The sequence below is a fragment of the Falco peregrinus genome, chromosome 1, assembly GCF_023634155.1.
Source record: "Falco peregrinus isolate bFalPer1 chromosome 1, bFalPer1.pri, whole genome shotgun sequence".
NCBI lineage: Eukaryota > Metazoa > Chordata > Aves > Falconiformes > Falconidae > Falco > Falco peregrinus.
In genome coordinates this window covers 54,194,096-54,219,942 of record NC_073721.1, presented here as the reverse complement: position 1 = coordinate 54,219,942, position 25,847 = coordinate 54,194,096, and the positions used below count along the sequence as shown (strand labels likewise).

The 25,847-nt window shown below is 54.7% G+C and overlaps 1 protein-coding gene across 1 annotated transcript; it reads right to left on the bottom strand.

Moving 5' to 3' along the window:
* Window positions 1-1,735: 1,735 nt before the first annotated feature.
* On the bottom strand, window positions 1,736-24,067 carry PITX3 (paired like homeodomain 3). Its single transcript, XM_055816194.1, has 4 exons — window positions 23,813-24,067; window positions 9,749-9,883; window positions 4,281-4,486; window positions 1,736-3,285 (listed from the first exon to the last, which is right to left on the bottom strand). Exons 2-4 carry the CDS (start codon window positions 9,855-9,857, stop codon window positions 2,722-2,724), a joined length of 879 nt encoding a protein of 292 aa, XP_055672169.1. The 5' UTR covers window positions 9,858-9,883; window positions 23,813-24,067; the 3' UTR covers window positions 1,736-2,721.
* Window positions 24,068-25,847: the final 1,780 nt, after the last annotated feature.

Genomic DNA, 25,847 nt, shown 5'->3' with positions numbered 1-25,847 from the left:
TCTTCACAAGCATCACAGTAGCACAGAGAACCACCACAGCTGCACAGAAACTGCTCAAGGCAAAGCACACCTACTAGAGCAGGTTAAAAGGGAAGGAGGAGCTCCTGTTGCTCTTGGCTTCATCTGGGAAGAAGAGAAAGGAGGATTTTCTTTCCCTCCATAGACACATCACCCAAGCAAAAAGAAAGCTGAGTCTTCTTTCAATTCCTTCTCTGGGCAAAGGGGTATCTATGAGAGAAACTTCTGTCTTTGCTGTGTTCCCACCTGTGCTTGAGATCAGCACGGAGTGGAGAGGCAGGGTACGTGAGAAGGGTGTAGGGAAAGGACCAGGTGTGTAAAGAGCTCAGCTCCTTCATCAAGGAGTAGGAGAAGATTGTGCCACCACCTGCTCTGTGTGATCAGGGCAAGAAGCTGGACTCAGCTGTGAGTCAGGCTCAGTGGAGGACAGGGCATCAGAGAGAAGCCCAGGCCCTTCTTTCTTCCCTTAGGGGGAAGCACCACAGCACAGGAGGGAGGTAAACGCAGCAGCACCGAGATGGGGGTGTGTGGTGGGAAGGCTGTGGGACGCGGGCTCCAGCACAGGGCAGAGACTGGCCGCAAGACTGAGAAAGCAGCAAGGCAGGGTCCACGTTACAGTGAGCGGTCTTGTCTTGGGTGTGCTGTGTCTGTGGTTTTAGATGTTTGTGCTTGATCTTTGAATGCACGTTGCAGGCAGGGTTGTGCTTCCAGCAGTAACTGTTTCAGCACAGGGTGACTCTGCTCCCTCATGTTGGATTAACTTTGAGCCAAAAGAAATTTTCTTGCAGTGAGGTTGTGCTGACATCTGTGACTGCTTCCAGCATCTGCTCACCAATACCTTCAGAGCAGCTGCTCCCTGTGGAATAGGCTTTGGCAAAGACCAAGTGGCTTGTGTGATTTGCTTTTGAGGGACTTCTTACTGTGGCCTAGGGAGGATCCCTTCCTAGCAAAGAATTCCCTCCCTCTCTGCATGCTAACAACATTGCAGAAACCTGGATTGCCTGTCCCATTAAGTAGTTTGCTGTGGTGATGTGTTGGTTGGTTTTTATTTTGCTAAGAGGAAAGCAAAATATCAGGGTCGTGCTTTCCCCTTGGAGCATGCACCTGACGAAGGGAAAGGAGACTGCACTGGGTAGGGATGTCCTGCTCCCCTGCTGCACGTGTTGCTTCCTCAGGTCCTTGGGGAAACCCACTGCATCCCTCTGCACTGGCTGAAGCAGCAGGTCCCCCCGGCGCACATACGTTTCAGGAGAGCTGCCTCTGTTCTACAGCTTTCCCAGAAGAAACCGCCCGGGGCAGGCTGCTGCAGCCAGCCTCTCCCTTGGCACTGCTGCTGGGAGCGGGAGTGACTGCAGGGGCTCCCCTGCCCTGGGCTGCCACAAGCCCAAGGCCACTGGCCCCATGCAGCCTGACCCAGGAGGGGCTCGACCCTCCTGCTGCAGCGGGTGCACACAGGCAGGGAGCAGGCAGGGGGCTTGTCTTCCCCGCCGCGCTGCGGGCTTCTGCTGCCCCAAGGAGCCAGTGGTTTGATTTGTGAGGAACCAAGACGGCATCTCCAAACCTCAGGTCCCTGTTCTGACTTGGGCTGCCTTGGGCTGGCGCTCCCAAGGCTGCTCCCTCTTGCCTGGGCTGCTGGTGCTTGATTTCTGAGTCTTCAGACGCAGGTTCATGCTCTGAATAACCAGACAGGCAGAAGCCTTAACGGGATTGTGCCAACTTTTATTTTATTATCTTTTCTGGAAATGGGATTTGGAGAAGGGAAAGGGAAGGAGATGTGCAAGGGGGTGCTGATTGTTGCAAAAGGGGATGCTTTGGATGCACACGGGCAAAGGTGTTCCTGTCTGACTGGAAATGACTGAAGCAGTAAAGCATGACAGACAGGACGCCGCTGCAGCGGATATGTTTGCTTGACGGGGTTTTTGGTTTTAAGGTCTACTTTGTAGGTCATTTCATGTACAAAACAAAAAAGCATATTTTTAATGTCTTTATATGTATTTGTGTGTATATGTGTATATATATGGTAGATATAGAGATATATATACACACAGGCACATATTGTATATTCTTACAACTCCCAGTTCCTAAACACTTCAAGTCTGAAGGGCCATGCATGTGTACGTGTTGTAAGGAGAGATGCCAATTGACTGAGACAAGGCTTTCCAGCTTACTGGCTGCATGATAAATAAGTGAGCAAGACACCTTTAACTGAAATCTTGCACACACACAGGGAGAAGGGGTTGGCCAAGCACCGAATGGCAGCACCCACATTGTCCTGTCCCTGGCTGTTCCCTGCAGGGGTGGCGTGTGGCTGCCCGTGCTGTCCTGGGATTTGGGGAGCTCACTGCTGCAGGGCTTGGAGGGGCAGATGGAAACATGCTTGGTTCTGCTGCCCGTGGGTCAGGCACCCCGCACATCAGGGCTTCTGTTTCCCTGTGGGGCTCCCAGTAGACTGTTTTGGTTTCTTTACCACGAAGGAGGAGGTTTGGTGGGCAAGGGGGGAAGGGGGTTGGGAGGGGAAAGACAGTCAAAATTCACCATACGATAGTTAGACAAATCTTCATAAAGGTCCGTCTGCCTGCTCGCCTCTTGCTCTCTCTAGCTCTCTCCTGTTCACTCATTCTCTGTAGGATGCACGCTGTTGTGGGGCTAAAGGTCTCCTTCTGTCAGGCTAAGGTCAAGTCCCTGGTTGGCAGTGGCAGCCCTTCATACGGGCCTGTCCACGGCGTATTGGCAAGGGCTCAGGTTGGAGGCTGCCGTCTGCACCGCCGGGTAGGTGAAGTTAGCGTGCTGCTTGGCCTTCAGCCGCAGGCTGGCCAGGCTAGAGTTGCACGTGTCCCTGTACATGTAGGGGCTGGCTGTTGAGGCGTAAGGACAGGCACTGGAGGAGACAGCAGAGTTGAGGCTCGGGCTGTTCAGGTTGTTGATGTTTCCCAGGTTGTTGAGGCTGGACGCCGGTACTCCGGTCACCGCGGAAGGGACCATGGATGAAGGCATGGTCATCGAGGCGATGGAGCTGGGGGGGGAGAACATGGGCTGGGAGGAGAGGGGACTGACGTTCATGGAGTTGAAGAACGGGAAGCTCTTGGCTGAGAGCGGGCTGGTGGCGAGCCCCTTGGTGGCCCAGTTGTTGTAGGAATAGCTGGAATACATGTCGTCATAAGGCTGCATCAGTCCATTGAACTGGGCTCCGAAGCTGTTCTTGCACAGTTCAGCTTGTTGGTTCCTCTCCCGTTTCCTCCATTTTGCCCTGCGGTTTTTGAACCAGACCTGCAAGAGAGAGAGGGGGAGGACAGGAATAGTTCTGGGCTGTCGCTGGAAGGGGCCTTGCCCCGGTCTCTTTGCCCAGCAATACAAGAGCCATTGCAGGTCCAGGGGTGCTCCCAGGAAGCTGGGGGACTGAACATCAGCAAAGGGTTGCAGCAAGGTGTCTGGGCTGCAGGGTCACCTCCCAGCAGGAATCAAAACCCAACCCCTGCCACTTTACAACATAGAGAACAGCCCACCCTGCTCAACAAGAGGATGCCCTTTATACTGGGGGAAAGGGAGGAAAACACTTGTGGTATTTCCAAGTGACCACAGCCTAGGAGGAGGGGTTGGGGTTATGTGACTTGGGAGCAAAGTATTTGGGGGATATGTGTTGAAAGTTGCTGAGTGGAGGAAATAACCTCTCTTGTTTTGACTTCACCTCAGGACCAGCTTGGGGTGGGGTGTTAGAAGTCTGTCTTCTAACAGGAAAATCTGTTAGTGTTGGAGGGACTCAAACAATACAACTTCCTAGAGCGTGGAAGCTGCTGGAAGGCTATTCATGGTGCTGCTAACTCATATTTCTAGTAGCAGAGAGAAGCTCTCACTCCAACTGGAGCCCTGCCATGCTACGCCTGTGACTGCACAGTGGTTTGGGAACCCCAAAAAGTGCCCTCCAGCAAGGCGGAGGCAGGGGACGATGGCCCTGCAAGGAAGGGGTCTGCTGGGTCAGGGCAGCCAGCTGGTGGGGCTCTGGGGGCAGAGCCTGGGCTTCGCATCTCCCTGTGTTATTTGCAAGGTGAAACTGGATGGGGAAGGCACCTCCAGCGTGGGGTACGTGTGGCTGGATGTGTCACACCTCGGGTGCAGAGCCTGGTGACGTGTTTTCGAGACAGGGAAATCTTCTAGTGCCCCTAATTCCTTCCTTGGTTTGGGGACAGCTTGGTGGTGGCTTGTATCATAGGCAGCTTTCTCCCCACAAGCTCAGGCCCGGGAAGGTGGGAGGGCTGCAGTCCTACCCGGACTCGTGCCTCCGTCAGGTTGGTCCAGACTGCAATCTCCTCCCTGGTGCTCATGTCTGGGTAACGGTTTCTCTGGAAAGTGGCTTCCAGCTCCTGGAGCTGCTGGCTGGTGAAGTGCGTCCTCTGCCTCCGCTGCTTCTTCTTGAGCGAGCCGTCTTCAGGGTTGGAGTCGTCCGTCTGGTTCTGCTGGGACTTCTCGGTGTCTGTGCAAGAAACAGAAAGATGGGAGAGAGCCCCTGAATTAAGTTAGGGGCTTGGATGCATTCAGGGAGCCCATCCATGGGGCAACCAACATGTGCTCGGTCAGGTCCCACTCTGCTGCACCCACAGGAACGGCCCAGTCTCCCTCGCCAGCAGGCACCCACCCTGCACCAGAACCAACAGCCCCTCGATGCAGCATGGCTTGCCCTTCTTTAGCTGCTGTAATGGATGCCAGCTTCCAAATGACTGGATTGGGATTTTCCAAACTTTCAGTCTCTGGTTTTCGTTTGTTGTAGTTCAGGTGGGTCATAGAGGCAGAATTTACCCACATCAGCAGCTTCTTGCTCTGCTTAAAACTCTCTACCTAAGGTGCCCTTTAGAAAATGGCATGGGAATTGCCACTCGTGCTGCAGCAAAAGAGCCAGTAGCATTTTTGTGGACAAGTGATGGGAAAAGGGAAAATCGCCAATGATAGCAAGTTGAGGCTTTTAAATTGACTAAATCTGAGGAGCGCAAATTTTTATCCTTCCTTCTGACAACTCTGCCTTCTGACTTAGGTGCATATATTCTTGTCTTTAAAAGGTAGGAAAAGGCCTCTCTTAGACCTGGCCATGAAGGTCTCCAGCAGCTACCCATCCTTCCACCCATGCCCTCCTTCTCCTCGCTCAGAGATCCCCCTCCTAAAGGCAGCATCTTTCATGTCATTGCCCCTCAAATGGACATTTTGAAACTCCCCAGCATTCACGCTGGTATCTAACTGGAAAGCACAGCCTAGCCACCTCCTCGGTACCAACCTCAGGCCTCAATGCTGAGCTTTGGGCTGCCATGGCTGGAGGTGGGCAGCCAGGTGCTTCCCTGTGCCACAGCTGCACCCGGGGCTGTCAGTGCTCTGCAAACAGGGGCAGAATGCAAATGCAAATACAAACACCTTCCTGTCGCAGCACTCTCCAAACTATCCAGCTGCAACAAGGTCTTTTACCATGTCATACCAACATACTCCATGCCAGTCCCTCTGCTGCCTTCTCCTCATCTCTCCTCACCCAGCGCACGTGTTCTTCTCCAGATCTTTCTTCATTGGCTACTCTTTTCTTTGGCTGCCCCCCTCAGAGCTATTTAACCACTTAAGAGAACCAGCCACAGCTGCACTTTATCTACACCAGCCAAACCACCGCCCCTGAAGCCAGCCCACAGCTGTATGTTATCAATATTAATTAACCCAGCTTCATTCCTCTACACCTTCCATCATCAAAAGAAAATGTCACATTTGGGCAATCCATGGAGGACAACTACAGGGAGGAAAGCTACAGCTTGCTTAATTCTGTTGGGAACCAAACCAAGACACCATAGAAGAACATTATTTCAGTGAAAATAAATAATTTCCAGTGAAAATAAATAGTTTCTGATATTTACCTCCTCCTTCCTCCAATCTAAAAGCAAGGTAAAGCAGTTCCAGCTGAAAATCAGTTTTTCAGCAGGGAGGGAGATCTTTTATAGTGGGAAATATTCAGCTAAACTAAGAAATTATTGCAAACAGTTGCCAAACCGTTGCATCTGGGAGAACAACCTTTAAAAAAAATCCTGGCTTTGCTCATTGGTTGTGGGGTTTTTTAAGTGAAAGGTAGCTTAAAAGGTTTCAAAGTCCAGAAAAATCCTAACATGGAAGGTGTCTTGTACAGCCCCTTAAAAAGCAGGGAGGCAGGAAGACAGTAACCTGGAATACAGCTGGGCAAGGAAAAAAAGGTTCCTAAAGTCAGATGGACGAGCTCTGGAAAAATATGGCCCATAAAAGCTTAATGGAAAAGAGCCTAAAAGAGAGGTTGAAAAACATCTGAGCCCCAACAGAGACAGGACTCTGCTGCAGGGCGGTGCTGTACCCAGCAGCTGGTGCTTTAACAGAGCCTGGCCACACGCTGCTGTCCCAGGACCCTAGTGCCACTACCCGCTTCCCGTGGCAGCCCAGGAAACCTCTCCCTGCTGCTCCTGGTCAAACCCTCCCTGCACCTGCCCTCAAAGGAGCGATGGAGCCACGGAGAGCGTTGGCGGGAGAGGCACTCGCTCCTCGTGGAGGGAAGCCTGGCTGTGGGCGGAAAAGGTCTGCTCTACAGGCAGGCGCTGTGCTGACTGACACGAGGTGGGTTCCCCACGGGCTCCCCACCAGCTGCCTCTGCAGCACCTGTAATGCTACAGCAGGAAGGCCAACGCGCAGAGAGCAAGCTGCCCATTGCCCACGACGGCAGGGCGCAGGCTGGGTCTGCTGGGCAGGAAGGTGCTGCCTGCTGTCCCCAGAGCCAGGGCAGCTCATGGTGCCAGCCAGGGGGTACCCGCGCGAGACCTTCAAGTGCACTCTTGAAACAGATGAAGCCATAGGTCCTGAAAAGTGGTATGGTAGGAGTGGGCTGTGGACTCATGGTACTCTCCTTCCAGTGAGCATCTTCATGTGGGGATCCCACATTCAGCAGAACTCTTGGAAGCATGCTTTTAAGGTGGATCTTTTTTGTAGTGACTCTTGCCAAGGAGATAAATCTGGTTTCTCTAGCTCAGTGCTCTAAGCCAGTGTTGGAAGAGGGATTCCCACACTATCCATCTCTAAAACAGATTAAAAGGGGAGTGATTGCATGTCTGAGCTAGTTATTAGGAGTGGCTCCGTGCAGGTGAAGGGCCGCTACTCAGTTTGCTTGCTCACCTGCTGAGCCTGGGTTAACAGGGCCCCTGATGTACACAGGGAATATGTTCCCACAGAAGCCCCTGACAAACGTGGGTTTCTGAAGGGGCCACTGCAAAGCAGGAGGCTGTGCCCTAACCGCGAGCTCCTGTTCGGGGCTGCCCTTCTTCATGCAGGAAGAAACTGTGCCAAGAGGGAAGGAGAATATAGTGGAAGTACCACTGGCCTACGGGCTGCATCTGGGTGGAAGAGGTCACCAAGTATCTTGCTTTGGTATTGGTCTTCTCCAAACCTTCTGGTGCAGAACTTTCCATAAATCTTGCAAAGTTGAAGGAGACATAGGAATCCTGACTTTGAGGCTGGAAAAATCTCTGCAGCTACATGTTCTTCTTATTGCCCTCTCTGTTTCCATACCCACTATGTGTGGCTCTTCCTGAGCATTGCTTATAGGGAGTGTTGTCTCATTTCTGCTTCTTCCCTAGGTGTCACAGCACTCTCCAAACTATCAAGCTGCAACAAGGTCTTTTACTATCTCATACCAACATACTCTTCATGACAATCCCTCTGCTGCCTTCTCCTCACTCAGGGCACATGTTCTCTCTGCTTCTTCCTCCTCTCTCTTCCTTGGCTGCCCAACCGCTTCACAGAACCAGCCACAGCTGCACCTTGTCTACACCAGCCAACCCACCGCTCCTGAAGCCAGCCCACAGCTGTATATTATCAATGCTAATTAACCCAGATTCATTCCCCTACACCTAGGCAGGGGAAAAATGCCCTCTAAATGGTGCAGAGTTTGGGCATTGCAGCAGGGACCAAAAACATGGCAATTCCAGAAGACAAGGGACCCCGCAGGAAGGATGGACGGTGTGGGTGCCCTGAATCTATGCTGAGGAGAAGAATACAGGGAGATGCAAGGCAGCTCCTCCCTCCTCACCCTTGCTCTCCCTCTGACCCTGTGCTGCTTGATGAAACCTAACAGAAGGAGGTGCCACAAACCACACCACTAGAGGGGACACAGCATCCCTGAGAGCTGAGCCCAGACAAGCAAGGCTTCTTCTCCCTTCCTCAGAGTCTCTTACTCTGCAGATGGAGGAAGCAGAGCCAAGGAGGAGCAGGGAGGATGCTCTCTTGAGATGAGACAAGCAGTGCCAGAAGCGCAGCCCTGTGGCACACTCTGCTCTGCCTGGCACTGGTGACACGTGGCTGCCATTGGCCTCTGAGCTGCCAGCCTCTGAGTGCAGGTAGGGCTGGCGAACACCCACCTCCCAGAACCATTTTATTTCTAGACCATTTAAGACAGTGGGGAGTGACATAGCCAGGCACCCAGCATTTATTGTCAACCCAAAATAGGATGTGGAATATATCTCATGCACGTTCGCCCACTCAATGAAACGACTGCGATCATAGCTGGAATTAGCTGCTCATGCCTAATGGAAAAAAAAGTCAGCTCCTAAATTGGCAGTTCTGTGGCGTGCCAGGGTGGGCTTGATCGGGAAGGCCACTTGAATGGAGACGACCGCCGTGCATCCAAAGCAGCTGACGAGGAGCCACTGAGCTTGGGGATGTGCCCAACTAAGGTACGTGTGCAGCGGGGAATTTGGCCGGTGGATTCTCTGACCATAGTTATCCCAGTGTAACTCCCTCCACGATACTTACTCTAGGGAATTTTAATCTGCATCATTATGCTTATTAACTTGCACATGGGTGAGCCTGGAGGCTTTACGTGGGGGGCAGCAGGCTGTCCCTGGCCCTTGCACTGGCAGCTGTGTGTTGTCCTGCCGCATCCAGAGCAACAAGGGATGGACTGGTCACAGGACAGATGCAAAATCCAGGGGAAGCCACAGCATTTGGTAGCTGATTTCTGAGCAGGTGTGAATGGTGATGTTTCTTCTTTGGAGCCTGATAAAGAACATGGTAGACTTGGGGTTTGATTCAGCCTTTGGGAATGGCCAGAGGCACCTCCTTGGCAGCAGCCCGCTGCGGAGCCTTGCACCAAGGCACCGGAGAGCAGACTTCATCAATTAAAGCAGGGGCAAGACAGTATTTCTCTTCCTTCTTATTGCCTGAACCTGGGAAGTTCAGCTCAAGGTTAACCTGTAGCATGGAAAGTTTTAACCTAAGCAATTTAAACACAGTTGGTTTGTTGTTTTTTTTTTAAAAAGGCCAGTTTATAACTAGGTGTAGCCCTCTGCACCTTGGATGAGATTTCCCACGTTGCGGGGAGAGCTCTCCCACTCTGCGGACCCACTTCAGGCAAATACAAGACAATCTCAGTTGGGCAGTGACCCAGCTTGCCTGACTCCTGCCTGCCGTGAGCTGTGCCTGCTGTGAGCAGGGGCTTCCTGCAGCCAGGGCCAGGCAGCCCCATCACCGGGATGGCATGCTCACCTTCCAGGTGGCTGTCACTGCCACATGCACCCCTGCGCCTTCCTCCAGCCTGCTGGAATGGCTGTGCTGCCACAGCACTCCGCTGGCTCGTGGTATGAGAGGAACTCAGCGTGTCCACAGAAGCACCGCAGCTGGCTCCTGCAAGCCACTGGCCACCTGGACCACCCACAAGGATGGATTAGGGCACCTCTTGCACCTTGAGCCTTGCACTCACCGCTGTGGTCCTGCCCTTTGCAGCTGTGCTCGTGTTGAGGGGTCCCAGAGTCCGAGAGAGACAAGGCTGGGCTGCGAGCCTCCGCGTCTGCCAGCAGGTTGAAATCCATGGGGCAGCGATGGGTGGTGGAGGAATCTGAAAAAGCAACAGGCACAGGGTGATTAGGGAGATGAATATGTGTATGTGACCTCTCCCCAATCCCTCTGGGAGGGACTTGCCAACCTTTGAGGGAAAGCCTAGGAAAAGCAAAGGATCCCTGTGTGATCCTTTGACCTCTTAAGAGTTTCCTGGATGGAACACGGACATACCAGGGTTTCTGCTGAGCTTCCCTATAAATCAAGGATTGTCTAGTGACACTTCTATTTGCAGCCTTCAGAGAAAGAGCCTCCAATTTATAGGTGACATTCAGACTGAAATAGCAACGCCAGGAGCATGCTGTGTAATGGAGATCTGAGGAAGTGGTTCTGGGCCAGCCAAGGGCTGTTAGCACCTTCCCCAGACATCCCTCCTGTCCCATCCTCCCTGCCCAGCTTCCCTCCTCTTTCTCCCTCACTTCTCCACAAAGTGGTCAAGCCCAAGGAAAGCTGTCCCGAGAGCACCAGCGCAGGCGTAACGCACACGCATCGAGAAGAAAGGCACTCGTGCACCAGCAGGAAGGCACGGCTGCCCACGCAGCTGCTGCCAGGAGCAGAGACCCAGGCACTGCAAGTGGCCTCCTTTGGGGTACATAAGGACCTCTGGAGCCTGAATCAACACGGGAATCATGTTACACAGCCTTGGGTGCCTGGGAATGAATGATCCTGGCTGCAGCAGCAGCTCACTTCCAGCCGCAGGTCATCCTGGCTGAAGGCTCCCCGTGTCCCCTCAAGTGACTGTCCTGTTCCTGTGAGCCACATCCCCTGGCTGAAAGCATCCCAGCTGGGAAGCTGGCAGCACTGCTCCCTGCAGCTGCACACACCACTGGGACTCCTCTCTCACCACTTTCCACACCTCTTCTCATTGTGTTCTTCCTCGGGAGCCCCTCACCCTCCACCTGTATTGCCCAGAAAAGCTTGGCTGAGAGCACTTTGGTTTGGACCATGCTGGACACTCGTGAAGAAGCAGTGCGCGCTACCAGCCCAGCTGTATTGCTTTAGACAGGTGAGCTGGCCCCACGTTAGCCCGTAGCTGGAGTTTTGGATCATAGCCCCGCCATATGTGCGGTGATGTCCTGCCACCAGTGCACGTGTGGTGGCTTCTGAAGGCTGGGCCAGCAGCTCCCAGTCACCCCAGCTCGTGCCCTCTCAGCCAGGGAGCCTCTTACTCTAAAGCACAGCAGCAGCCAGTGCACTGTGCCGGGATCTGTAGCCTGGGTTTAGGGGGTTTGGTCCAGGTGTCTGGGACTTCCAAACCGCAGGTGGATGTCGGTTGGATTCTAGCTGGAGAAGGATTGCCTGGCCCTTGGATCCATGCGTGGTGGGGAGGGAGCCTGCGGAAGGTAGTATTTCGCCTGGACTGCACTAGCTAGTGTTTAGACATGTAAACAAGTGATTAATCACATAGCTGTTGCACCTCCTTTGGAGATGGATGACAGTGACTAAGAATGTATTTTCAGAGCTGTCAAAAGCCTCCTGCCAATTTGAGCAGGGCTGCCACCAGGGCCCTTGGCAAGGCTGACCCCCGTACCTGCAGCGTGCTCCCCAGGCTGTGGCAAGAGGGCAGGGAGCAGTTTCTCATGGTTTTCTGCCTGGTTTCTGCAGCAAATCTTGCTCACAAAACCCCCGGCAGTTGCCCTTGCTCTCCCCTTTGCCTGACCTCCATCCCCAGCCCTTCCTGGGCGCGATGAATCTGTCTCAACACTGGCCTCAATCAGCGCTCTCCAAAAGCAGCATCTAACGCAGGGACACAGTGCCAGTTTCCCAGAGCTCTGCCTGGCTCCGGGCTTCTCCTCTCCTCCGGGAGAGAAGTGGCAGGGGCTCCATCTTTGGCGTGAGGCTGGTTTCCATTTGCACCTCGCAGCAAGCCTGACCTTTGATGTCCGCTGGCTGTGTAAGCTCCTGGCAGCAGCAGGGAACAGCCCTGTTGCTTTTTGCCATGTGTACGTACACGGAGTGATGTGACAGGGGCTGTGTTTTCTTTAATACCTTTGCATGGAGTAGGGGGAGTCCATCTGCTGCTGATATTGCCATGGCTTTTAGCATTACTCTTGGAATTATGCAGAAACGCGCAGTGAATTAATTCCATGGATTAAGTCTTGATTAAGATGTGTGTCACTTTGCTGTCTCAGAATTTATTAAGAGCCCTTCTTGAGGCGGCGGCAGATGGAATTTCTGCCCAATGTTTGTAGATGATAATTTCCCCTCTTCTATAGCCATTTGCATATGATTGCATCTGTCAAGCACAATTTCCTCTCTTCTAGGGCTTGACTCTGTACTGGACCAGATTTAAGGAGGAATTCAGACTCCTGCCTTGCTGTAACTGAAGGACAGTGTCCTCCTGCACCAGGTCCTGTTTGCTTTCAGACTCTTTCTGCATGGCTTGCATTGCTTTAATCTGTGCAAACTAGACTGGAGGTGGGAAAACCAGGGGGAGGAGTATTTTACGGTTAGTTCCATAGGTGTAAATGACAACACAAGGTAGAAGGCTCGGGGGAACCCAGTCCCAGCACTGAAAATTCATGTCTTGTCCTGAACCACAGCAGTGCAGTGGTTACAAGGCTGATCCGAGCCCCCGGGCACAGCATCGCGTGCTTGGCCTGCCTCAGAGATGCAATGGGCACCGAGATTAAAACTGGTTTTAAAGTGTGGCCCACATTCAAGTTGAAACAGGGACTTGTGGCTCAGAACAATTCCACTTTTTGAACTGAATTTATAATGAGGAGGATTTCAGAGAGCAGATAGTGTATGTATATATGTAATTACATACCTACTGCATGTGCCCTATGTGGCGGCATTAAGTCAGGCCTTCTTGTCTCGCTGTGAGCTGGTCATGGAGAAGCAAAAGGAGAGGGGTATCTGCTCAGCATGGTTACGAAGGACCGCAGGAGAAGTCTGCGATGGGGGCAGCATATGAGCTCTGTACTGATGCATTTACCCAAAGGCAACCCCATGCCACTGTCACAAATGACTGTAGGTATTATTCTTGATTATACAGCCCTTTCAGATTTAATTAAAGGTTTCCTCCGTGTAGGCTAGATCTCGCTGTAGGCAGAGACATTAAGAAAGTCAACGCTGAACCTTCATGGCATTTCTACTAAGTTGTTTGCCTGGTCTTGGGATGTTACTGAAACTGGCACCTCAAAAATGTCTTTAGGCAAAATCAAATTTATCACCTGCATCTGCGTCTTCATCTCACTTTCTTTTAACACAAAAGAATGGTTTCATTAGGGAAAGCTCCTGCACTAGTAACATGCAGCCAGGCTTGCTCAGAGGTTTCACTTTTGTAAAACTAGCCCTGGCTCCCAGCCTGCTTTGGCGCCTGTAACTCCTTCCATCGATGTACGTAATTGCTCCCAAGATAAAGGTTCCCAAACCTGTTACAAACACACCTTTTCTTCTAGTCACTACCTATGTGATCCTCTCCCGGGCTCCTGTGTGATGCCCCATAGGCACGGTGGAGGGCAGGGGGAGGAAAGCAGCTCTGGCTCTAGGTTTTTGCTCCTTTCACATTCACCCTCTTTCCATTTCTGCATCAGCGCCAGGCTGCCCAAGCCAGGGCCAGTAGGGCAGGAGGAGGAGGGCACTTCAACACAGGGCAGACAACCTCATTTACCCAAAAAGATCAAGCAGGGGTCCCTGTGACCTCTCTCCTGGCTCTCCATAACGCGCTGCTCCATCACCCGGGAGCAAAGATGCCTTTGCTTGTTGTGGGTTTTTTTGGGAGGGGTGGGAAGGAAACATAAAGGCTGACAGTGAGCCAAGCAAGGCTAATTATAGTGGTGGCTTTTGTGATGTAGATGCTGCCTGCTGAGAGCTGCATTCAGATTGACAAGTGCATGCTGCTCAACTCCCTGCTCTGCTGCTATCGGGGACCAGGCTACCTGCTGACCCTGCTTTGGAGGGGAAAAGCTGTCTCTCGGGTTGTTTTGATGTTACTTGGCTTCCCATGGGCATGCCAGGGCGCTTCAGCAGAGGCCTGATACTTGGGGTCCCCGGGCAGCAGCACATTTGGGGTGACCCAGGGGAAGGAGAAGCCCAGCTGAGCGGGCTCCCTCTGGCACAGGCACAGCCCTGCGGACCTGCAAGCTTCCCCCACTGCCTGCGCCTCAGCCGGGGCGGCTGCAGCCTCTGCTTGGGATGGCTGATCTCCAAAGGCTCCAGCATTATCCCTCAGGCAGAAAGGTGCTCTGCAATCAGTGAGGGGCAGTGTCGTTTCTTTCTTCCACCCCTGAGGTGAAGGTATGATATTACACTAGATGTCTTGGGGTCAGAGCTGTCTCTTCCTGCTCCATCAATCCCAGAAGTCAAAATGCTGGGAGTCACAAGATTCCTGATGGAGTCTGGCCGATTGCTTCACTCCCCTCATGCTCGTGTACCCCGTGTGCTGGCTTACTTTTAGCAGAGATAAACATTTGGGACACTATTTCACTGTACATTTTCAGGAAGATGATCTGCCACTGTACTTTGGTCCCTAGGAGGGGCTCAGCTAAGGTGGCGCAGCCCCTGCTGCCTCCTCTGCCCCATGTCAATAGGGAAGGGGCTGAGGCTGCACCTGTCCCCTCCTGGAAGAGCATCTAGTTCTCCAGATACGTGCATTTATTCAGGGGATGGTGCCATCTGAGTGCCTGCAGGCTGCGATTTCACGTGCCACAGCCTGCACAGCACACAAATTGCACAGAGACCCGAAAGCTGGGCTCTCTTTGCTGGCCAGCATGAGTGCTGCCTGTGAGAGGGCTCTTTCCCTGCAGCTAGAAAGCAAAAAGGATGATGGGACACAAGATGAGTTAATCTTAGTTTCCTCAAGATTATAGAAATATACTATGGGGAGACCAGGGTCACCCACTGCTAAACATCTCAGTGTAGCTTTAAGTCTCTAATCTTAATGGAATTGCAGCAGGAACCAAGAGTGACCATTAATCACTGGAAGATAAACAGCAGCAGCAGCCAGCCAGTGGCCCGGAGCGCAGAGCCATTTACGGGACAGGGAGCAAGCTGCCTGCCTCCAAAAACCTCACCCAGCCCCAGGCTGGCTGAGAAGCGCTTTTGGGTGCACGCTCAGAAATGGATCATCGACCTCCAGCAAGGGCTGAGTCACAGGTTATAATAAACTTTATTTCTCGATTTAGTCCTTGCAGTTGGGCACTAACCCCTGAGCTCTGGCACTGGGTGGTTTCACAGTGCTGCGTCCTGCTTTGAAGCCTGGAACGTGGTTTGGGTGTTTTTTCCTTCCATCAGCAGGAACTGCCAAAGCTCCCTGCGGTGCTGGTATCTTACTGTTGTTGGAGCAAGTTGCCTGGCACTGCCCTGCACGCAGTGTGGGCTGCGAGAGCACTGCCGGCTGTGCGTGGTGCCATGCTAACCGCAGCAGCCCAGGCCCTTCCTGCCCGCAGGCTGGCTTTCCGAGGAGGGTGTCCAGGCTGTTTCCACTCTTCTCTTTGTGTGTGACTCCACGGAGTAGTTCCTAATTACACGAGGTGGGGAGAGGATGGGGAGATTAGGAGCTGTCACTGACTTGGCTTCTGATGTAGGTAAATTCTGGGCTGTTCTGGGACTCCATCCTTCATCCTAGAAATGATGTTAATGAGTCTATTTGAGCTGGTAGAGGCAATGAAGCAAAATTCTTTTAAGTGCTTCCAGATCCTCAGATAAGAGGTGCTAGGGAAAAGCCCAGCTTTGCTGGACGTGGCCTAATGCATTCCCCAGGGGCTGGCGGCAGCCTGCAAGGTGAGAGCAAGCCGCTCTCTTCCTCTGCTTTGACAGGAGCCTCCAGCTGCAGAGGAGGGTGATGGCCAAAACCCTCTGCTCTGGGCAGCAGAGGGTTAATAAATTGCCTGTATTCCGGAGGATTATCACAATGGAAACATCCCAAGGATTGACAGCTCCATATCCATGTCCGCAGCAAAAAAATCCCACAATGGAATGTGTCCTGTTCGCTTATTTGATGGGCTGCACCATGCCCCTGCACCAGGGAAGAGCCCTGATGTAACCGTGTCCTGTACAACACATCTTCCTCCCTGATGGGTGCGTGTGTGTGAATCCACTGAGCTAAAGCGGGGGGGTCTGCAGGGTGATGCGCTCTGGCTTGGCTTAAAGCTATATGCATTAGTATCCTTGGACCCCAGCACTGCCCTGAGCCTACCTGGATAGTTTTTTGAAACAGTGCCCAAAATTTGGAAACAAAGAGCTAATCCTAACAGAAGGAAAGTCCCACCAGACTTGCTGCAAAGTTGGTTTGTTTGGTTTTTTTTTTTTCCTTAAACTAAACATACGTACTTCTTGAACTCTTGTAAGTGTTGCACTGCAGGTCTCGCCACATCTGGCTGGGCTTCCAGCATCCCTGGGATGCTCTGCCTCAGCAGGGCTTTCAGCTCCTTGGCTCCATCAGCCAGGACTAGGATTTTCCTTCTGACAAACTATGCAGTTATATTAATAAAGCCATGCTTTGTTACAGCTTATTTTGTTTGTTAGGCATCTGGAACAAAATAAGCCGGCAAAGGCTCAGTTTTGCCGAAATGAATTGTGATAGCACAAAGTTGCTGCCATGGTGAGGCTCTGTGGTGCAGGAGTGCTGGGAGCAAGAGTGTGGTCTGCAATTATGGGGGAATAGAAGTCCTTCGGGGAAGTTAATCCCTTTGTTTTGGGGAAGGGAGGAAAGAGAGTGATTTCAGTAAGAAATTCTGCCTGGGAGAGTCTCGCAACTGAAACAAAGGACCCGCTAAAGCGGAGCACCGTATTCACCTGGCCCACGCGTACCGACCCCACTCATCCCTGCCTGCCCTTGCCTGCTCCCACAGCCCCGGTGGGCTGGCTCCCAAGTGACCCGCGCCAGCACCACGGGATCTGCTGCATCTGCATGGGAGAAATAGTTGCACAGCCACAACGTATGAGGGACGATGATCTCCCCTTGCACACACGAGCGGAGCCAGGAGTGGTTGCGAACCAGGATGCTGGGCAGGCATGAGCAGCGGCAGCCTGCCTCAGGGCCAGGGCCGGGCACGCGCTGCCCGCAGCGGCAAAGGGTGGCACGGCCTGGAATCAGCACATCGGTATGCGGTGCTGTATTTATTTGGGCGATTGTATGAATTTGACTAATTATTCCACCAGTCAAAGGAAACTGGCCTGGTTCCCGTGGGGGGCTGTGCTTGCAGGAGCACGGCAGGGTTATTTCTATATCTCTGCGGCCATAAAGTTGGCTCATTTTAGGGAGGCTCAGATAGCGAGATCAAGGACCCCAGAGCTCTGTGACTCCAGCTGCTGTCAGGAGTTTTGTATGCAGATGGAGGGCAGCGGGTGACTCAGAAATTATCGAAGATGTAAATGATTCTCACAATTAGTAAACAAGCTCAAGAAAGCCCCTAATCAAGCGGGTGGTGCGGGAGGCTGAAGGTCAGGAAGGATGCCGCCATGCCGTCAGCACGTCACACCCTTATAGCTGGCTGACCTCGGTGCACCGTGGAGCTGCCCATGTCTGCCATCCTGCAGCACTTCTGCTAGAAATCCTTTCTGGAAAAGTTCAACTTGATCATAAACATTTGTTCTGTGGCAAAACTGGCAGCTAGAAAGAAGCGTGCTTTTTTTTTTGGGGGGGGGGGGGGGGGGCGGAGGGTGGTGGTGGTGCTGGATCATTGTTTTAAAAGAACCTGGTGGACCCCAGAGGGTTGCAAGGCTGCAAAGGGAAAAGTAGCAACTGCCAAGGGCGCCACGATGGCCCCATTGCCACCGTGGCCAACGAGTGGCTCTGTTGGTTAAGGCACTGAGAGCCCAGGTGCTGCTGGCTCGCTCCAAGGGATGTGTTGTCTCAAAGTGCAAACCCACAGTGCTGGAGGGAGCTGATGTCTGCTGCGCCTGGCTGTAAGGTTTCCCGATGATTTGTCCTTTTCTTTTTTTTTCCCAAGCAATTTATATTTAAATTTTTTTTAAAGCACTCTGGCAGGAAAACCCTTGCAGGACTAAAGCTTCCATGAATAAAACAAGCAGATGATCTCAGCCCGCAGTATCCCTCCCCTCTTCCTTGGGATACTGCGGCTGGTAGGGCTGGGGCAGGGTGGCTCCGGGAGGGATGCAGGAGCTCCCTCACCCCCAACTCTGTCTTTATGGACCTTGCAACATGCCCTGAAGGTCAGCCTGTTTACCCAGACGGTGTTTGAAGGGGCCAAGGGAGGTGATTAGCCCTCCCCATTGCAAACACTGCCAGGTCCAATCCTGCAGCGTTTTGCAGGCGGCCTGCGCTGGCAGAATCAGGCCCACAGGTCGCCTGGCCTTGGTGTGAGTGCCCGCAGCAAACGGCTGAGCTGTCGCATGGGGGGCAGTGAGGAGGGCGGGTGGGCGAGCAGGGAGGGCTAGCAGCCCTCCATCCCCGCAGCCTCTTGCCCAGGTGCCCCGCTCAGGCCACGACGAGCCACCCCATGTCCCGAAATTCGGGGGCACAACAGACACCACAAGCAGCAAATCAAGGGGTTTGAATTTCAGGACCCTGAAATGCCCTGCACTGCCCAAGTATTGCGTACGAAGCCCGTCTGTTTGGGGTTGGTGGTTTTTTTCCCTTAAACCCTTGGGTTTTCCATCTGCTGGAGGCTGCATCCCATGCGGAGCCCTGGGAGGTCAGCAGTTTGGGCGGGCAGGGACACAAGCTGCAGAGCCCTCATTACTCATCCAGCCTGGCCCTCAGGCAATCCCATCAAAGCGGTTCAGAGAGAAAAGGGATGGGGCAGAGGGAAGTAAGCTGTCTCAAAACACAGCCGCCTGGGTCGCCCCCCGCGCCCGGTCACCGTCCCCACCCCCCCCCCTCCCCGGCACCGCCCGCCGGCACCGGGGACGGGACCCCGCACCCCGCGGGACCCCTGCCGGCCGCCCCGGCCCGGGGCACGGCTCAGCCCAGACACTAGGGGTTTAAATGCTGTTATTAAAGCCCACCTTACACAAGTAAAGCTGCAAAACCCCTTCTCAACGGGACGCAAAAGTGTGTATTCTTTGCCACTTTGGAATTTTGCCCTGGTTAGGTACAGATCCACACCCCGACTGAGCTTTATGGCTCAATTTATTCAGCTTAAAGATTTAGATTTTTTTTTTTCAGTCACCTTGGCACATCTAGTCCTCTAGAAACTCTTACTTAATTTATTTTGGAGAAAAACTTCCACAGATTTACTTTAAAAAATAACCTTGCAATAAATGCATGCAGAAAGAAAGAAAAAAAAATCCCAAACCAAAAAATAACTCCAACTTGTAGAACTGGAAGTTGGGATATTGTGGCACCAAAAATAAAACTGATGGAACAAAAAGGGAATTTCATGTGGTTTTCATTGTCAAGTCTAAGCTCAGAAACAAACAGGAAATAAAAATGGCTAAAACAAAAGAGATTTCTTTTAAAGTGTGTTCAAATCTAAGTGGGGAGCTGCTTTATTTGGGAGGGATGCTCTGTTTATTTGTTTTTCAGAAAAAGAAGTAAATAAAAATGTCCACACACAGACAGGTCAACTTGATTTACAGTTAAGTCCTCATGCTTCTCACTGGTCATTTGTAATAAGCTTTTTTAAGAAAATTAGACTTGCATAACTGGCAGCATTGGAAGGGGGAGAAAAAGACAGTAAGGGGGAGTGCTTCTGCTTGAAATGAGGGTTAGGGGGAGAAGGCACAAAGGGGTAGGAGGAGAGGTGAAAGTAACTGTGAACTCTCCGGTCATTCATTTTATTTCATCTTTGTAGTTTTTCAGGTTTTACAGTCAGCTTTGTGGGCGCTGAGCCTTTCAGTCCATGCCATCCCACTGAGGCTCCCCAAGCAGCAAATAAATGCTTTTATTTAATAAGAGCAGTCTGCAGGATCAGGGCTATGTGAAACAGGGCGGTGTACATGCTACATCCTGCAGATAGAAGTGTTTCTTAGGCTCTCAGATTTGGGGTTGTGGAACTTGTTTGATAGGGATTTACAAACAGGTGTCTCAATCACAGTGGCTCTGACAGTGATTTTGAGGGGTTAATTTAATGCAGGCAGGACCCAGCTCCCCACATCAGCTGAGATCTCCAGCAGCTACAGCCCCATTAATCCATCTCTGAACACTTTGAACAGTTGAAAAATCAGATGGATAAAATTAATAGCAGCTTCTGCAGATTCAGTTCTCGTTTCCCTTCTCTTTTGCACTAGTTAACAGGGTATAAATGTTTATTTTCTGGTGGAGCTGTGGTTTGGGAGATGAGCATCAGATTGAGGGTCAGGGGACAGAGGTTGTATTTCTGGCTCAGATCAGATAATTCTGCCAGAGCTCAGTTTCTCCTCTGCACAACAGGGATGTTTCCCTTCGTGCTAAAGCATCCAGAGATCTGCCCGGGGAAAGGCTAGGTAACTCCCAAGGAGAGACATTGTAAGATGCAGCTCTTCAGAAATGAGGGCTTTGAGCTTGAACTTGTACCCTGCAAATCAGCAGGAAATTTCCTGTTCAGTGTGCGGAGGATCGACCCTCTTCCCGAACCTGCTGGGCAGCACTCCGACACCGCTGGGGAGAGGGGGACCCCCCTCGCTCACTCCCCATCTCTTTTTAAAGCCTGATAATAACAGAAACGTTTCTCAGCTTCTGCCCAGCTAGATCTCCTAGTTCCTTCCTGAAAACAACTTTTAATATTTAATTGTTGCTGAAAAACAGCAGATCCATCGCTAACCATCCCACTGGAATTTGCAGCTCTGGCCAGGCTGCCGTACCTGTCCTCCTCCAGGGCTGGAGGGAGATGAGGCTTTTGAGGAAATCCTTTCCTACAGAACCAACCCCCTCTGTGCTCAGTCCAGCCCTGGTCCCTTGTGCTGCCGAGCCTCCAGGAACAGCCTGTGGACTCCCTTAAATGCCCCAAGGAAGCCCAGAGCTAATAACCAGCTTCATTCAATTCCCAGTCACATTATTATCCAATCTGCCAGAGGCATTAATATTCAGAGGTGAGGCGGGAGGAGGGCAGGGGTGCTGGTGAGGGGAGCGGCACACAAAGGGGAGGAAGGGAAGCGGACGGGCTGGCCTCAGAAATCCTCTTTCTCCAGCCATCTGATACCCCAGCCCATTTCAGCCGGGTGTTGACAAGAGAGGGTTTTTCCTACGGCCTCAGCACTAACTTCGATGCCAGTTGGTGGAGGCTGTCCCCCTGCCAACAGCAAACGCCTGGGCTTGGCGCAGCCTGATGCCCTCAGCCCCAGCAGCCCATGGCAAGAGGGAGAGCTTTGCCCCCTCTGCCATCAGGGCCTAAGTAAATAGCAATCTCCCATTTTCAAACAGACAGATAATCACTGAGCCTGCTCAGAGATACCACAGCCTCCCATTTCTGACCACCCTCCCTCCACAGCTGCACAGTTTCAGCCTGCAGCTTTCCCAATGCAGGGTGCACAGCATAAGACCACCAGCTCTCCCCATCCGGGACTTCGTTCCCAGCCCAGGTGCCTCCCCTGTCCCCAGAGCCAGGGCACATGTGCCGGGTCACGAGACAGACCTCATGTCCCCAGCTCATCTCATCTTCCTTTTGGAGCAGTCTCCTAGATCAGGTTTCTGCCTTTTTCTTTTTGGCAGTCTCCAAAGTCAGCCTCACCTCTCAATCTCAAGGTTTTGGGTAGCATCTGACAGACAGAGAAGATGCCGCTCTTTTACCAACTCTCCAGAGGGTGCATTAACCAATACTTTTGCAATCCAGTCACAATTTGCAGACCTACTAATTGCCTGAATTAAGCCCTTATAGAAATATAATAGATACTAAGTGAGGCTTGTAATGGTTTCTCTGCCAGAGATACTGGTTTCTAAAACCATTGCCTTGGACAGGAGACAATTCGGGAATATAGGTGGGCTTTCGGGGGGGAGTCTGGGCTGCAGGTCACGCAAACCCAGTAACATCAGTTGCAGCAGGAATACCCCGGTCCTCGCCCAGACCCCTCTCCTGGCTGTCAGGGAAAGATGTCTCCCCACAAGGAGCACTGGGCACGGTGTGACCATTCGCTAATGAAAAAAAAAATCAAACCCTGCTCTGCTTCTGCAGATATTTGTGGAGACTGAAAACAGCTACCATGCTCTGCTGGTCCCTCAGGAGCCAGCAGGCAGCTCTTTGTCCCTCACAGCAAGGCACCATCGAAGCCCGCACAAACACCCATCCCTACGGCTCACCGATGGGCTGAGGAGCCGGGAGGGAGTGTGGGGAGCCAGGGAGACCCTGATCCCATCGCCAAAAAGGTGGTCCTTTCCCTGCCTTCGGAAGGTGGTACGGGAACAGGGGTGACGCTCCTGAAAGGCACCTTCCTGAGCTGTTGCTTTCAGCATCTCCCCGAACTGCACAGGGGATTGAGCCATTTCACCCCTTGCATCCTGCAGGTCATAGAGGACCCACAAGCTTGTCCGGGGGGATGCCAGGCTCCCCTCTTTGCCACTAGTCCCCGCTCCAAGCGCACTGACGGCGGGCCCACCGGCCGGGGGGCTACCTCCCGCCAAGGCGAGGCACCGGGGCGACCCGCGAGGGGACGCCGCCGGCCGAGGCAGCAGCCGGGTGAGGTGGCCGGGGGCTCCCGGCCGGGCCCCGGGGCGCTGCAGCAGCACCCTGCAACCCACCGACCCGCCGGGCCGGGCGGGGACGGCGTGCGGAGCTCCGGGGCCGCCCCGACCCCCGCCGGCGCCTCCGCAGGGCCCCGGCGCTGCCGGGGGAGAGCCAGACCCCTGCCAGCCCGGCCCCTCAGCTGTCCAGCCGCGGGGGCGCCGGGAGAGGGGCCGACAGGTGTGCCCCGCTCGGCGGCACTGGGCCCGCCGCCCCCCCCGGGGCCGCTCCAGCAGCTGCGGCGGAGCGGGGCCGGCCGCCCTCCCCCGCCAGAGCCGCGGCCAGCCGGGGCGAAGCCGTGCCGCTCCCCCCGCGCCGTGGAGGGGCACGGCGGGAAGGACAAGGGGGTGCCGCGCCGGCGGGCTGCTTCTTCCCCCGGGGCCGCACTCGTTGAGCGCGGAATACCCGGGGTGAGCGGCCGGTGTCGGACTCCGTCGGGCGGCCGCCGCGGTCGGCCGGGTTCCCCGGGAGGCCGGTTCGCACCGTGCCCCCGTGCAAGCACCCGGAGGTCCGACCGCCGGCCCTGCCCGCAGGCTCCCGGCGCCGGGCGGCCGCGCTCGGCCGGGACAGCTCGGAGCTCCCGGAGGCGCTGCCGCGGGGGTCGGCGCTGCCTCCCCCTCCGCCCCGCCACGGCTGCTATTCCCGGCCGGGCCCCCAGCGCGCAGCAGCCACCAGCGCCCCGGGGCCGGTTCGCCCCGTCCTCGGGGGCCGGCTCGCCCTCTCCCCGGCGCTGCAGGGAGGTCGGGTCTGCTGTAAACAGGAGCCAGCCCGTTACATAAATACCATTCATCCAACTGTCCAACAGCCGTCGGGCTGCCCGCCTTCCCCCCGCGGCGGCTCCCTGCGCCCTTCTCCCCCGGACCCTGCAGACAGCTGAGCCGCAGCGCCGTTATTTACGGCGAGCCCCGGCTAATTTAAACAGCCCCGGCCCCGCTCACCCGAGTGGAAAATGACTAAGTTTAGCAACGGCGAGAGGCTCCGGCCGCGCTTGCCGAGAGGGGCCCGCGGTGGCCCCGAGGGGGCGGCCGGGGCTGCGGCACTCCGCCGGCGGCCGGGCGGGCAGGCGGCGGTCGCGGCAGCGCCAGGCACGGGGCTCCGGGACCCCTTCTGGCTGGCGGGACAGAGCTCGATCCGCCCGCTCTCCCCCTGCCCCTGGCTGCCGGCCCTTGCCCCGCGGGGACCAGCAGAAAGAGGGCCCCGGGGGGGAGCGGGGCAGCCGGCGGGCGGAGCACGCCGAGCCTCCCAGCCGGGGATGCTCTCGCCCCGCGCCGGCGTCGGAAGGGCTGCGGGCGGCCGGCGCCGCACGCCTAAACTGGCACCGGGGGACTCACGGGTAAAGAAGGGGAGGACCCCGCCCGGGAGGCCGGGGACGGAGGGGCACTTACAGCGGCTCCAGATGCGGGCTCGGCTGGGCGGCCTTAATCCTGCGAGCGGGGCGAAGCTGGCCCCTGCCCCGCGGCCCGGGCTGCTCTGCCGCTGTCAGAAAGTAAATCCCCCCGGCTCTCCGGTCACCGTGCGCCTCGCTGCCGGCCCGCGGCTCACGGGGAGGGCGGAGGTGGAGGGCGCCGGCCGACTGCCTCCCATTCACCCTGGCCATTCACTTTATGGCGGGCGGCCGGCGCCCCCCGCCAGCTGCACCGGGCGCCCCGCTCCCGCCCGCCCCATTCCAGCTGCGCGCCCGCCGCCGCCCGCCCCGTCCAGCACCGCCCGCCCCAGCCCCGCCCCGCGTCCCCACCGCCCAATCGCCCCTCGCCTCATTTCCAACCCGCCCCCGGACTCGCCGAGGAGGGCGGTGGGTCCCGCCCCCGGCCCCGCCCCGTCCCACCGCCCCGGGGCCGTCGCCTCGGCCGCGCCGGGCATCTCCCAGGCGCTGCGCTGCCCGCTCGGCCAGCCCTGTAGCGATAGATATGTTTTTATTTTTCCCCGTGTATATATATGTATATGCACACTTACATGTTGCTGTTAGCACCGCCGTGACCGTTGCCTGCGCGCGTTGCTCACTGCTTGGCGATCCGGTACCCCGGAGCCCGTGCGGGCCGCCCGTTCCTCTCGGTGCAGGCGCGGCGAGCCCGGCCGGGCTTTACAGCGGGAGGCGCCAGTCTGGCCGAGGTTCCTGGGGGGAAACACGGGGGCAGTCGGCTGCTGGAGCGCTCCCCGGCGCGGTGGAGCCGCGGTTGCAGGGGATGCTAAGTACAGGCTAATTACCGCATGCACCGCTGCGGCTCCCGGCGGCACCGAGTTGCGCTTCCTTGGCAATCCTGTGCTGCATCTCCCGGGACACGGGAGCTGCCGGCTGTGCGGGGAACACCGCGCTCCCGCCCGCCGATGGCTCGCTGGGAACCCAAGTTCAGGCTCCAGCCCGGCTCCTGCCGAAGGTGATGGCAAAATCCCGGTGCGGCGGCACAGGGTGCGACCCCTCCCTGAAACGTCCCGCGAGGCTCATTCCCGCCACCGCGACCCTCGGACGTGTCGGTGCCCACGGGCCGCCCCGGGCAGCCGCGTTCCCTCTTCCGCGCCCTCGGGCAAGGCTCTGCAGGAACCGGGCTCGGCCTGCCGGGGCCCGGGGGGTTATCCCGGCCAGGCTCACGGGGCTGGGTGTGTGGTTCCACGCTCTGATCTTCTTGAGGTCATTTCCATGTCAACCCGCTCTCCGATTTATGATGCCAAAGGTCACCTCCAAGCTCTTCCACTGACATGTTTTAGAGATTAGGAAATAACGTTGTGAGAACAGGAGTGAATTTTAACCCTAGGTGATTTATGAGCCATATTTAGGGAGCCTGCTAAATGCGTAACGTGGCATATAGATATGTATGGGGAGACAAACGCACACGAAGCACGGGATGTAAAGAGAGGTTAAGTAGACCCAGGCATTATGGATTACAATTCAAAAATATGCGCAAACACATCAATTCAGTATAAACACGGAGAGTTTCAAAGGAGTCACTGTGTTGACACACTTATAAGAAATTACCGTGGTGTTTTAACGGTAGTAATCTGGGGTTTGTGTTTGCCTTACTACTTTTTTTGCCTGCCAAAAATGACAGCAAGCCAGACCACATATTTTTCCAGCCCAGATTTTAACCTACCCAGGCATGGGTTTGTCGCCCCCAAGAGAAGCAGATACAGCGTAAAAGCACTAGTGCTTTGCACAGGGCACTCTGTCTCTACCACCACATGCTGCAAGCTGAAAACCCTACTCAAGGTCTGCAGCAATGAAGGGACCTTGTTTTGGACTGCCTCCCTCTCCCTCCAAACCCTTCACCACCAGTAGCCTGCAGCAAATACAGTCAGTGCGTACGCTTTCACGTAATAATGAAACAAAGGTATTTTTAGCTATTTCCCTTGAGCAAGTGGAAATATGAACCGGCACTATGTCACAGGCTTGTTCCCTGTGGAGCGCAGTGTGAAGACTGCTGGATT